The sequence below is a fragment of the Schistocerca nitens genome, chromosome 7 (assembly GCF_023898315.1).
Source record: "Schistocerca nitens isolate TAMUIC-IGC-003100 chromosome 7, iqSchNite1.1, whole genome shotgun sequence".
In the NCBI taxonomy this organism is placed as follows: Eukaryota; Metazoa; Arthropoda; class Insecta; order Orthoptera; family Acrididae; genus Schistocerca; species Schistocerca nitens.
In genome coordinates, this window is record NC_064620.1 from 17,097,294 (window position 1) to 17,110,881 (window position 13,588).

Here is a 13,588-nt window from a genome sequence, read left to right on the forward strand (position 1 = left end):
ATTGTACATTCGCCCAAAAAACACGTTCTAGCATTTTTCCTGTAGAAGAAGACACTGACATGTTCGACGTGTTACTGTTCTCGGAATGCTGCGCGGTCCATTCATCTCATTCTCCACAGTTGCAGAGCCACGTTCATTTCGCTACTGTAGTCGTGCTACATTGTCAGTTGCAACACCGTACACGAGCTCATCGAGACGGCCCAAAGGTAGAAGTCCGAGGGTCAACGTCCGGAGATACGGCCGGCCGAGCAGCTTGTGCTGCACGACCTGTCCACTTATCAGTCTAGGCAACACTGGGATACTCTGTTGCCCGCCTATTGAAATATGCACGGGCACCGTCGTACGTCAACAATAAATTGGTTCGTGTAGTTAGTGGGACATCGTGCAGCAGACCGCTAAATTCGTGTTGCGAAAACTTTCGATACACTCCGCCAGTCAGGCACTGTGGAATAACAAGTGGTCCAAGTAACTGATTGTCCACTATATCACACCTAATATTAGCTGCAAAATGATGTTGATTTCCTCGTGGTGCAATTACACGAGAATTCTCGTATGTCCATAGGTGCATGTTATAAGCGTTCACAATACCTGCACCGGTAAAGAGGCCTTCATCTCTAAATAATATCCAATGACTGAAAAATCACTGACAGAAATTCTCATGTCCAGGGTAGTTTACAGGTGTCAGCTCCTGTATCTTCTGCAGGTGAAATGGGTGGAATTGCTATCTCTGAAGCAGGTGCCACACAGTTGATTGAGGAACCCCTACAGTGGCACCTATAACGCGAGTGCTTACGGTCGGATCTTTTTCTACAATTTCCTGGATGTTCTGAACACCCACTCCATCCATTTGCTACCTACTTAACAGTCGCGATTTGCTACCTACTTAAGAGTCGAGCGTCAAGAACGCCGTAGTCCCCTAAATCACTGTCCAGAGCTGTGGAAGTCTGACGGTTTGGTACTCTTCGAGGGTTTGGAAACGTTTCCATATACCATCATCTTGCCACTCGTGCATCGCCTCTGGTGCAGAGTAAAGGTGCATATCCGCGTATTCGTGGTCTGAGGCCATCACACTATACACAACGACTGCAATCTATGAACTACTGACAGAATGGATGTATCCGATACGTCTACACTGCAACAGCGCCGTAGAGTACAACAGACCACACCAAAGTCAAAGACATTTTATGCCAGAATGAATCGAGCAGGGTAGAGAGGTGTACAAAGTAACAGCAGCCGATATGCAAGCGAACACGACAAGCCAGAAGCTTGTGCTGGCCCATGATGTAATGCCTACCGCAAATGAAGTTATGCATCGTTACTCGGAAATAAAACAGTTTCAGACACAACTTTATTTAATATTTCACTCTTATTTTGATGCATACATTACATCCATGAAGTGTGTACAGTTACGTTTGAATCGCCCTACATATCTCTGAATTACAATATTTTACCCACATCCTCAGTAGCCACTCCAGGGGGGTAGTACCCGTCCATAACTACAAGCAAATGGGCGGGATTCCACCACTTACCACAAACTACTGCCACATTTATATAATTACAGTTTATTTACTCAATAATCACAAAATACTTTAACTATGTCTAAATTACAGGTGTCCACTAGTACTATGCCCAACCACCAAGCGCATCTCTACAAATCGTGACTGGTTTGGTTTTGTCAGAAGGTTAGGAAGAGCCAAACCATCTACTTAATCCGACCTTTAGACCTCTCCCTATTCCTAGATTTCGCTAGGTGAGGAAGGACTTCTATAACCTTTCTAACCACAACTAGTTTAATATCCAATCTAGAGAGGAATGGCCTGAATCGAAGGCCATCCAAATCGCTTCTGGCAGAAAACATAACCTGAATATGAGCTCGATCTAATTGCTGCCAGTGTGTGCTGCTCAGCACACACAGCTTTCTCCCCTATCTTTCGCCACGCTGCCCATTTCCCTTTGGTACTCTTTCCGAGTGTGAGCCGGTACTTTTGCAGAAAGTTCACACAGTGTTTTATATTTTTCTACATCACGTAAAGCTTCTGTTACATTTTGAGTTTCTACCGTTTGACTCTCATTGAAGGCAACTTGTGCGTCATTTGGGCACCTGAAGACTCTGTGTTCTGGGGTGCCCACCTCTGCTTCCCATTCACACGCTGGTCCTGGCTGTTTGCCTATCTGGTGTAGATACACAGGGTAGGGTGTCTACGGCCAGTCACAAGGTGTACTGTCCCTTCAGTTGGCTGGAAATGTTTCAGTTTTAATTTTTCTCTGACTGAAGGCAGAAAACCTACTCACGCGCCTAGCCATTTCCGACGCATCCCATTCCGTCTGCCAAATCTGTAGAACTAGATTTTTATTTTCCCGTGCATTCTGGCAAGCTCTTCCCGTATGTGATCCACCTTTATAATGTCATGCTTTTTTAACCAGTACATTGCTGCAACCTGCCGAAAGATTAAATCAACTGTACATAAGCCCATAATTAATGCTAACTCGTCCATTGGAGACGTGCCACTTGTCCTGCCTCCCCTAATGAATATATTTCTCTGAACTCGTCGCCCTGCGTCTGTGGTCCCAGCTACATATTCATCTACACCTGTATCTTACAGTACTTCACGTACCACTGTCACACCCCGTCCCTTTCGTCTTCCACTCATGAATAGTTCATGGGAAGGACAACTATTTACTCTGTATGACCTCGGTGATCTTTAACTTTACCTTATGGTCTTTTCGCAAGATATCTAGGCAGAAAGAGGAAGCAGTATTGGATAAATGCTTCACGGAGTTCCTGCAGGCGGTGTGGTAATACATTTTCTTCGCCGAATTGTGTAACGGGGACCTCACGAAGCTATGGAATTTCCGTATGCTACCAGACATTACGTCGATGTCTACGATGGAACAACATCGGTATCCAAAGTTGATTTCATTAGACAGTGTATGACTCAGCTTATCTGTTGCCATTCAGCATCGAGCTCATGTTTCTACGGTATAGCCGTTGTCCCACTTAAAGTTGTTCTTGCACATAATGATCTCAACGTCTTCGCTTCTTTGATGACACAATAGCAGCAGCTAAAGGCATGGGAGAAGATTTCCATTTAATGAAATATAACTGTGTGTTTGTTGATGGTGCTGTGTGGAAAGATAGTACCGGTCTTCTGTTCAGCGTTCTGAAATCGTGATGCGTAGCGCCCATCTTGAAGCCTCAGTGTATGCTTTCAGAGCGAACGGCATGAAACATCCTACATACAGAGGGCTAGCAGTCTGCTCTTACTATCAATTTCGTTGTTGATTTCGTTTCCTAATCACCGAAATAAAATCACATAGCGTTTCAACGTATTTGTACAACGTGATACCAATGTGACTAAATTAGCATTAACTCAAAAACTTTGTACCTACGTCCATCGAGTCATGCCACTGGTCGAATACACAATTACACCAGCAATTTTCAAGACCTACATTTAGACGTATCGTGACAGCCACGTTAGCTGGATGCAAATAATTTCACCTTAACAACTGGTGACACATTCAGAGGCTGTGAAGAATGCACAGCACTCATTCCATTTTGTTATTCGCAGAATTTATGGTGCATGCAATTACACAGATGAAACTTCTATCGCACTCCTTCACATTAGATTGCAATCAAATTAAAACTACGGCAATGGATGCCTTATCTTATGACAGGTTCCAGTACTTTTGCTTACTCACTGAGTACACTATGCCATTCTCCACTAAGAAGGAATTCAGCTTGTTGAAAGTCTACATAACAAAAGATAAAACTATAGCTGTCTTGAGGAGAAGCATAAGAAGCAAAGGGATGAGCCCTTTTTGAAGAATCATCCTGTTCTCTCATTAGTCATCACTGGTGTAGGGAACGACAGAAAATTTAAAGCAGATTGGCTGTATGGATATCCTGACCCCGTACTACTTTAATTCCGTAATAGGGAAGTAATTGCAAGGTCACAATGAAGCGCCAAAGAAACTGGCATAGGCATGCGTAATTACATACAGAGATATGTAAACAGGCTGAAAACGGCCTTGCGGTCGGCAACGCCTACACAACACAACAAGTGTCGGGTGCAGTTATTAGATCGTTTACTTTTGCTACATCTACACGTTATCAAGATTTAAGTGAGCTTGACCGTGGTGTACTAATCGGCGCACGAGCGATGGGACACACAGCATCTCCGAGGTAACGATGAAGTGGGGATTTTCCCGTACGACCATTTCACGAGTTTACCGTGAATATCAGGAATCCGGTAAAACATCAAATCTCCAACATCGCGGCGGCCGGAAAAAGATCCTGCAAGAACGGGAACAACTACGACTGAAGAGAATCGTTCAACGGGACAAAACTGGAACCCTTCCGTAAATTGTCGTAGATTTTAGTGCTCGGCTATCAACAAGTGTCAGTGTGCGAACGATTCAACGAAACGTCATCGATACGGGCTTTCGAGGCCGAAGGCTCACTCGTGTATGACTGCACGCCTCGCCTGGGCCCGTCAACACCGACGTTGGACTGTTGATGATTGGAAACATGTTGCCTGCTCGGACGAGTCTCGTTTCAAATCGTATCGAGCGGATGGACGTGTGCGGGTATGGAGACAACCTCATAAATCCATGGACCCTGCATGTCAGCAGGAGACTGTTCAAGCTGGTGGAGGCTCTGAACTGTGTGGGGCGTGTGCAGTTTGAGTGATACGGGGCCCCTGATACGTCTAGGACTCTGACAAGTGACAAGTTCGTAAGTATCCTGTCTAATCACCAGCATCCACTCATGTCCATTGAGCATTCTGAAGGATTTGGGGAATTCCAGCAGGACAATGCGACACCCCACACATGCAGAATTGCTACAGAGTGGCTCCAGGAACACTCTTCTGAGTTTAAACACTTCCGCTGGCCACCAAATTCCCCAGTCACGAACATTATTGAGCGTATCTGGGATGCCTTGCAACGTCCTATTCAGAAGAGATCTCCACTCCCTCGAACTCTTACGGATTTACGGACAGCCCTGCAGGATCCATGGTGTCAGTTCCCTCCAGCACTACTTCAGACATTAGTCGAGTCCATGCCACGTCGTGTTGCGGTACTTCTGTGTGCTCGCGGGGCCCCTACACGATATTGGGCAGGTGTGCCAGTTTCTTTGGCTCTTCAGTATACATTTGGCCCCCCTGTCAGTTTCTCCACATATCCATATCTTCTGCTATCATCATCATCATCATCACAGCACTTCAGTACCAATTAGTTGCGAACGAAGAAGAATGTACAACTACTTCAGAAACTGTTGTGAGCTTCGGTATTTTATTCTTTTTTTCGTGGTGACAGGGCCATGCAGTGGACTCGTACACATTCAGGCGTCTGTATTCGGAATAATCTTGGAGATTTTATATTAAGCGTCAAGCTGTTTGTTGCACGAAAATTTCTCGTTTTCCTCTTAGGCTCTGGGAACTTAACTTTCTCCAGTCTTAACGAGGTTTCTGCAACGTCGCCGCTAACCAGCTGTCTTTCGAAAGTTCGACGACCTCGTTTTCTTTGAAAAAGGAACACAGAGCCACGAACTGGGCAGATGTGTGTAAGAGGTTTTAAAAAATTGCTTTTTGGCTTTGTATGACGTAATTTACCCCTGGAAGAGTCAGTTTAAGGAATGTGGCCGTGACTGGCAGTGTAAGGTAATTAAGACAGTTACTCTTCTTATATTCGTAAACAAAATGGAAAGTGACGTGAATGTCAGCGAAAGAGAGGTAATACGCGCAAGAGTAAGCCGGGCAGCGACGTACCAGGTTGTAGACGGCGGGTCCGACGTCGTAGTCGAGCGGCCGCTGGACGGTGAGCTCGCCGGAGTGCTCGTCCAGCGCGAACAGGCCGGCGTCGTCGCCCGACGTGATCTCGAACGTGAGGTCTGCGTTGGGGCCGCCCGCCTGGTCGGCGTCGGCGGCGCGCACGCGCACCACGGGCCGGCCCACGGGCGCCGCCTCGCTCACCGACGCCTCGTAGCCGCCGCGCGCGTCCGTGCCGCCGAACGCGGGCGCGTTGTCGTTGGCGTCGTCCACCGCCACCAGCACCAGCGCCGACGCGCCCGCCTCCGTGCCGTTCCCGGAGGCCGAGCCGCGCTCTCCCGCCGCCACGCGCAGCGAGTACGAGCCGACCGACTCGCGGTCCAGCCTCTTGAGCAGCACCACGTCGCCGCTCGGACTGTACCGCACCAGACACAGTGTTACGATCACGTCGAATGCACAATTAACGAGCGCTGCCACAGCAAGTGAAAGGTTATCTACAAATTGTACAGAAACCAGACTCCAAATAGTGATATAATTTCACAATCGATTATTGAAGCAAAGTCGATCGTGATACGTAATAACAACCTCATCGACTCTGACCAAAATTTGTATCGACGTAATTCCATTTTTGTCTCACACAAACCTCCAGATTTTGTATTTCGGGATTCCTGTAAGAAATCCATATTTCGCATGTTGAAACCACTTTAATGCTGTCGTTGTTGTGGTTTTCAGTCCGAAGACTGGTTTGATTCAGCTCTCCATGCTACTCTATCCTGTGCGAGCCTCTTTGTCTCCGAATAACTACTGCTACCAACTTCCTTCTGAATCTGCTTACTGTATTCGTCTCTTCGTCTCCCTCGACGATTTTTACCCTCCGCACTTCCCTCCAATACTAAGCTGGCGACCCCTCAATGTCTCAGAATGTGTCCTATCAATCGATCCCTTATTTTGGTCAAGTTGTGCCACAAAGTTTTTGTCTCCCCAATTCTATTCAGTACCTCGTTATTAGTTACGTGAACGACCTATCTAATCTTCAGTATTCTTCTGTAGCACTACGTTTCCAAAGCTTCTGTTCTCTTTTCGTCTAAACAGTTTATCGTCCACGTTTTACTTCCATACATGGCAACACTCCATACAAAAAGCTTCAGAAAAGACCTGCCAACGCTAAAAATCTATATTCGATGTTAAAAAATTTCTTCAGAAGCGCTTTTCTTGCCACTACCAGTCTATCCTTTCTATTTAGACCGTCATCAGTTATTTTGCTGCCCAAATACCAAAACTCGCCTACTACTTCAAGTGTGTCGTTTCCTAATCTAATTCTCTTAGCATCCTCTGATTTAATGTGACTCCATTCCATTATGCTTGTTTTCCTTTTGTTGATGATCCTCTTATATTTTCCTTTCAAGGCACTGCGCATTCTGTTCAACTGCTCCTCCAAGTCCTTTGCCATATTGACAGGATTATAAGTCATTTAAGTCATTGGCAAACCTTAAAGTTTGTATTTCTTCTCCCTGAACTTTAATTTCTACTCCAAACTTTTCTTTGGTTTCTTTTATTGCTTTTTCTATGGACAGATTGAATAAGATTGGGGATAGGCTATAACCCAGTCTCACTCCCTTCTTAGTCGCTGCTTCCCTTGCAAACCTGCTGTTATAAGTGCCGCCTGGTTTCTGGACAAGTTGTAATACTTTCCCCTATATATTGCTATCATGAACTGATCTATAGCAACTATAGACCGTAACAGGATAATAGGTCTCATCAAGGACCAACTCGTTTGGTTAATTCAACAATTGTATCACATACAGACGAAAAATGGCTCTAACCACTATGGGACTTAACATCTGAGGTCATCAGTCCCCTAGATTTAGAACTACTTAAACCTAACTAACCTAAGGACATCACACACATCCATGCCCGAGGCAGGATTCGAACCTGAGACCGTAGCAACAGCGCGGTTCCAGACTAAAGCGCCTAGAACCGCTCGGCCACAGAAGCCGACATATAGACGAAGGAATACGTTGCATAACATTAAGATACAACTAAAAGAGTGTTTTGAAGAGTAACATTCATTGGTCAGATGCTGGAAGACGAAAGACGACGTTTTATATAAACGACAGTATCACTCCACATCGCGAGATTGAATGCCTCCTGGTGAAGTTGTGGGCACGTGACCCTGTAAGGGAAGGAAGTACGAGCTGAGCAGAGACGAATGGGTAATCATTGTAGTGACCGTACTTTGGCAACAGGCACGTTGTTACGGACTGGTGCCTGGCAACAAGCGTCTCGGAAACTGCTATCGTGAGCATCTACGGAAAGTGGTTGAGCGTCGTTGAAACCACGAGTAGGCGACGAGTTGTAGGACGTCCGCGTCTCATCACGGAACGACAAAGTTGGAGACATGCGCGCTCTGTAAAGCAGGATGGACGGCCACCTGTGGCAGGTCCGACGACAGAGGACACTGTTGCTGCAGGCACAGGTGTTTCGGAGCTTACCGTTCAACGTGAGCTCCACAGCACAAGACCCGTACGTGTTCCCAGGTTGAGCAAACGATACGGTCAGTTACGATACCGTGCACATTGAATCGTCGAGATTGGACCGTGGATCAGTGGAAATGTGTCGCGTGGTCGGATGAATCAAACTTCTTGTTACACCAAGCCGCTGGTCGCGTCCAGCTGAGCAGTTGCTCGAAACACACACTGCGCCACGACCGCAGGCCAATCGATACAGTACTCTGCTATGGTGATATTCGCCTGGGCTTCGTGGGATCTGTGGCAGTAATCGGAGGCACCTTCACAGCTGTGGACTACGTGAACATTATTGCGAGCAACCTGCTTAATGCAAATCACCGGCCCACAATTTACGTATTTGCGTGATCTGTGCTTCCGGAAAATGCCAAGTAGTTCTCGAATACATGGCAAGCAGAATCGCTTGATGGGCCAACAACTTGTTTTGGCTCGTGAGTGTACGTATATAATGACCTAGCTATGGCTGAAGAACATAAAATAAATAACTCTTGGCGTAAACTCTTTATAAAAGCTTCGATGATTCGTTCTCTCACCGTGTCTGAGAGTAAACAAGCCGCTTCGAATGTCTATTTGGTCTGTCAAACCTCAGTGCTGACGAAACATATTTCGAAGCAAGTGATTTCTTCTTCTTTGGTATCTTACAACACGAGTAAATATTGGGTGGTAAGTAATGCTCACCGTACAGCGTCCGATGCGTCTGTATTAAATTCTACAGTTGAAGATTCCGAGGGGATAGTTGCAAACCTGCTAGATCGATAACGTATTCTCACTATCAGGCAGGGACCCTTACTTGTAAGAGATACGGCCACACAGTGAGTTAACCGACTCCGGCGTTTAGAGGCGTAAGAAGAGAAGTGGCCTACGCAACAGGTTCTGCTACACACTGCGGCTGAAACAAACTAAAAGCTGCGCAGCGGCGTTTTTCCTATGCACACGAGAACTACAACAGCCCATTACCTACACTCCATCAGACGCAGAAAAGGCTGCAACAATGTTACAATTTGCACCAGCGGAATAGTGCGTCCGCATAACAGCGGATTCCCTAGCGACGCTCTCGCTTAATGGAAGGACGTACTGGTTTCAAATTGCAGGCGCAATCTTTTGGCTCTCAGACGTCGCCGGCGAAGTAACTACTGTGGGAAGCGTGAAATTTACGCCAGGTGCTACCTGCGTAACCATTGTGAGTACATAAAGTGAAAGCAGGCAGGCGGGGACTATGGCGGAGGAGGCGCGTGAGAAACACAGCAGTCGCCGGCTCTGCGCAAGAACGGCCCCACATAGTTACCGCTTGTAGCAAACGACTCGAGAATGCAATGGCCGGCACTCGCAAAAACGTTCAGCCAGCGGCTTGTTACTAATGGCGCTAGAGGCATGTAGACTTGCATGCACATACACACACACACACACACACACACACACACACACACACACACTCCAGGCAGACTACACACACGTTGCTACGCTGGCGCACGCGCGCGATGTCTCCTCGCCCCCCCCCCTCCCCCCCCCCCACCTGCCCCGGCATATGCGGAGACGTATGGACACAATCTCGCTCAACTAGAGCCGTAATGCAGCAGGGCGTAACTCACCGTATAGTTCCGTCCGGTAGTAAGCGTGCACAGAGCAAAGGAATACACGTAGTGAGACAGAGTACGGAGGAGGCAGACAGAGTTAGCGGCGGCAGCCGCAGCGCGGCTCACCTGGTGACGTGGAAGACGCCGTCCTCGTCGCCGTCGACGATGGAGAAGACGACGCTGGAGGCGCCCTCTGGCGGGGCGACGCGCGCCACCGTCGTCCCGGCCGGCGCGTCCTCCCGAACGTGGACCCTGCGCACAAGCACGCACCGCTCTCACATCATCCGCCTTCGATAAATTTGTTTCAGGTGGCGAAGCACTCAGCGGCTGCCTGTTAGCATATAGCTGTTGGAGGGGACCTATGAGTCTGGGACGGAAGTAGCGTTCTAAAGTGTGTTTCTGAAGTCAGTAATTCTTTAACTACTAGAAATGGTATGTACACGACCATTTTATTGTAACTGGATAGAAAAGTTTTTAGCCCTGTAATATTGTAAACACAAGATTAGAGCCCATTCGTCATTTATGTAAAGACAGTTAAAGAGATCTGAAGATGGGTGATACTGTCCGAAACCGGTCAGCTTAAGATGATAAAACAGCGATGAATGTATTTTCTACAAATAAGGATGGCGTATAGGCCGTGAGGACAAGTGTGTCCAGTTTTGATCATGTCAATTAGCTAAACAGTTCACACGTTAAAATTCGGAGGCCAGACGGAATGCCTTCATGCACGTCCCGGAAACCATGTGCTACAACGAAAAAGCGTTCATGTCTACGTAGTTGTTGTTGCTATTTTTGTTGGAAACAGGCATATATCTTGTACAGACAGTTCCGATGGTAATTCTCGTAAGGACTGCATTTTTACAGGAGACGTACAAAGTGGAATCTTGAAAGTGTTGAGAATGTAAACCTAAGTATCATTTCACAAAAACAAAACATTCTCCTCTCTCGTTTGATTCCTTTATAGAAGGTACCCCAGCAAGAATTGTCAATAACCAGAGATATGACAGGAACGATCATTAGAAGCAAAAAAGTGTAGTAAAGATGGGCTCTAAACGCATACGTTAAGAGCTACGAGCACCCGTTCCGTAGAAGAGATGCGTTTTACAGTAGACAAGGTTAAGAAGTGCTCATAGCTCCTAAGGTACGCTTTTACTGAAGGTATTTGTCGGGAGTGTAGCGTCGTACGGATGTGAAACGCGTTCTATAAGCAGTTCAGACAAGAAGAGAATAGAAGCCTTTGAAATTTACATCTACATCCATACTCTGCAAACCACCGTGAAGTGGATAGCAAAGGGCACGTCCGATTGTACAAATTGTTAGGGTTTCTTCCCGTTCCATTCACGTTCGAGATCCTCATTATTCTAACGTTATCCCCACGACTCTTATGCGAGCGATACATAGGAGGTTGTAGTGTATTCCTAGTGTCACCGTTTACAGCCTCTTCTTGACACTTCGTTAGTAGACTTTCTCGGGATAGTTTGCGTCTGTCTTCAAGAGTGTGAGAGTTCAGTTTCTCCAGTATCTCTGTGAGACTTTCCGACGGATGAAACAAATGTGTGACCATTCGTGCTGCCCTTCTCTGTATTACGTTCAAAATCCGCTGTCAGTACTACTCGGTACGGGTCCGACACACTCGAGCAATAGTGTAGAATCAGTCGCAGGAGTGATCTGTAAGCAATTCACTTTGTAAACTGATTTCACAACCGCATGTGGCGCTAGACAAGAATGCTGAAGATTGGACGAGTGGACGGAGTAACTAATGAAGAGGTGCTGAATAGAGTTGTGGCACAACTCGGTTACAATAAATGACACCAGGAAGTCACGAATTTAGTAGCGGATGGACGTGAGGGGAGGGTGGGGGTAAAAACCGCAGAAGGAGAGGTGAATACAGTAAATGCATATGGGTCTTTGGACAGAAGACCCCAACACTAGGTCGTATTGACAGCCACTCACCGGTACTCGTCCTGGGCGAAGCGCGGGCCGCCGCCGGAGCCCCGCGAGATGCTGACGCGCACGGCGGCGACGGCGGACAGCGGCGGCCGGCCGGCGTCGGTGGCGGCCACGACGAGCGTGACGTGTGGCGCCGCGGGCGCCGCGCTGCCGTTGGCGTACAGCGTGCCCCGCGCCTCGTCCACGGAGAAGCCGCGCGCCGCCGCCGCCGCCGCCAGCGAGAAGCGCACCGCCGCGTTCTGCCCCGAGTCCGCGTCCGTCGCGCTCAGCGTGAGCAGCGCGCGCGACGGCTCGCTCACGTCTGGAACAGGCCAGCCACCTCGATAGAGCCCAAAAAATACCTGCACCCATAACAAAATAGCGACAGCTGGGTCGGTCCGCATCTCGTGGTCGTGCGGTAGCGTTCTCGCTTTCCACGCCCGGGTTCCCGGGTTCGATTCCCGGCGGGGTCAGGGATTTTCTCTGCCTCGTGATGACTGGGTGTTGTGTGCTGTCCTTAGGTTAGTTAGGTTTAAGTAGTTCTAAGTTCTAGGGGACTGATGGCCATAGATGTGAAGTCCCATAGTGCTCAGAGCCATTTGAACCATTTTTTTGACAGCTGGGTTGTGGCATTTGTCGCCCTCCCCTGTACCTCTTCAAAGTTTAAGTACCCAACTACATTTACTTAAAGCGAGCAACAAATTGCGCGCTAGAGAGAACGGGAAAAGTCGTGCTGGGTTAGATTCGCTACAAAGCGCTCATCAGATGCCGAGCAAGTGTTAAGGAGACCAAAAAGCTAAAGTCATCACCCTCCCGTTCACACAAACAGTACACGCATTCTGTCTCCGTACAGAGTAAATTCTAGTTGCCGAATTTGTGGAAAATGCTGGCGAAGCTTGTATCTGAGGCGAAACACGGTAACCTGCCCGGTATTCACACAGTGGGATGAGAAGAAACGGCCTAAAAACCACATCCGGGCTGGCCCGCACGCCGACCCCTCGTCGTTAAGCTGGCGGATGGATTCGATCCGGGACCGGCAAACCTCCCCGTCCCGGAGCGGTCGTACTAACACGCGCGGCTGCCCGGAGCGGTCGCAGATCGGGACTGCGTGCACAGAGGGCAAGTTTTCGTGGCGTCGCTCACTTCATTCTTGCCTTGTATCCATTATACAGAGTGGACATTAACAAAACCGGCAAACTGCGGGCACTGATTCCTGACTGGAAACGGATGAAAAAAAGGTGCTATCAGCATGTGTCCGTAAATGGACGGTGTGCGTGCAGCGCCGACAAATAGTCCCGGAGCACAGTGCACAGCTGCATCGCATCCACTTCACAACAGGTGTTCCAAGTGGTCTCCTTGGCACGCAACGCACGCGTTCACGCGACGCACTTTGGAGTACACCACTTTGGCGGGCCACTTGCCTGGAGCTTGTACTAGGGTTTGTCTCAATATCTTTCACAACTCTGTCGTCCAGATCTGGCGTACTCACAGTCCGCCGTCTTCCAGCACGTTCGTCTGTCTGAAAGGACACGTGAGCAACAAACGCCCAAAAAGGGCCTGAAATGTTGTGTGGTGCTGTTTGTGTCTATGAGGGGACTTGTTTTGATTTAGCCGTGCTGACTATCGACCGTTTCTAACTGCTTGGCCGTAGGAAAACACTATCTCGGCTTCTTCAAAAACTGGTTCAAATGGCTCTGAGCACTATGGGACTTAACATCCCAGGTCATCAGTCCCCTAGAACTTAGAACCACTTAAACCTAACTAACCTAAGGACATCGCACACATCCGTGCC

General features: G+C 48.0%; 1 protein-coding gene across 1 annotated transcript in view; it reads right to left on the bottom strand.

Moving 5' to 3' along the window:
* The window catches only part of LOC126195212 (protein dachsous), a 317,104-nt gene that overhangs the window by 5,388 nt on the left and 298,128 nt on the right, over positions 1-13,588 (bottom strand). Inside the window, exons 22-24 of the mRNA XM_049933731.1 lie at positions 11,821-12,118; positions 9,994-10,119; positions 5,769-6,183 (exon numbers count right to left, since the gene is read on the bottom strand). Coding sequence (XP_049789688.1) covers positions 5,769-6,183; positions 9,994-10,119; positions 11,821-12,118 — 839 coding nt within the window. The remainder of the gene's footprint in view (positions 1-5,768; positions 6,184-9,993; positions 10,120-11,820; positions 12,119-13,588) is intronic.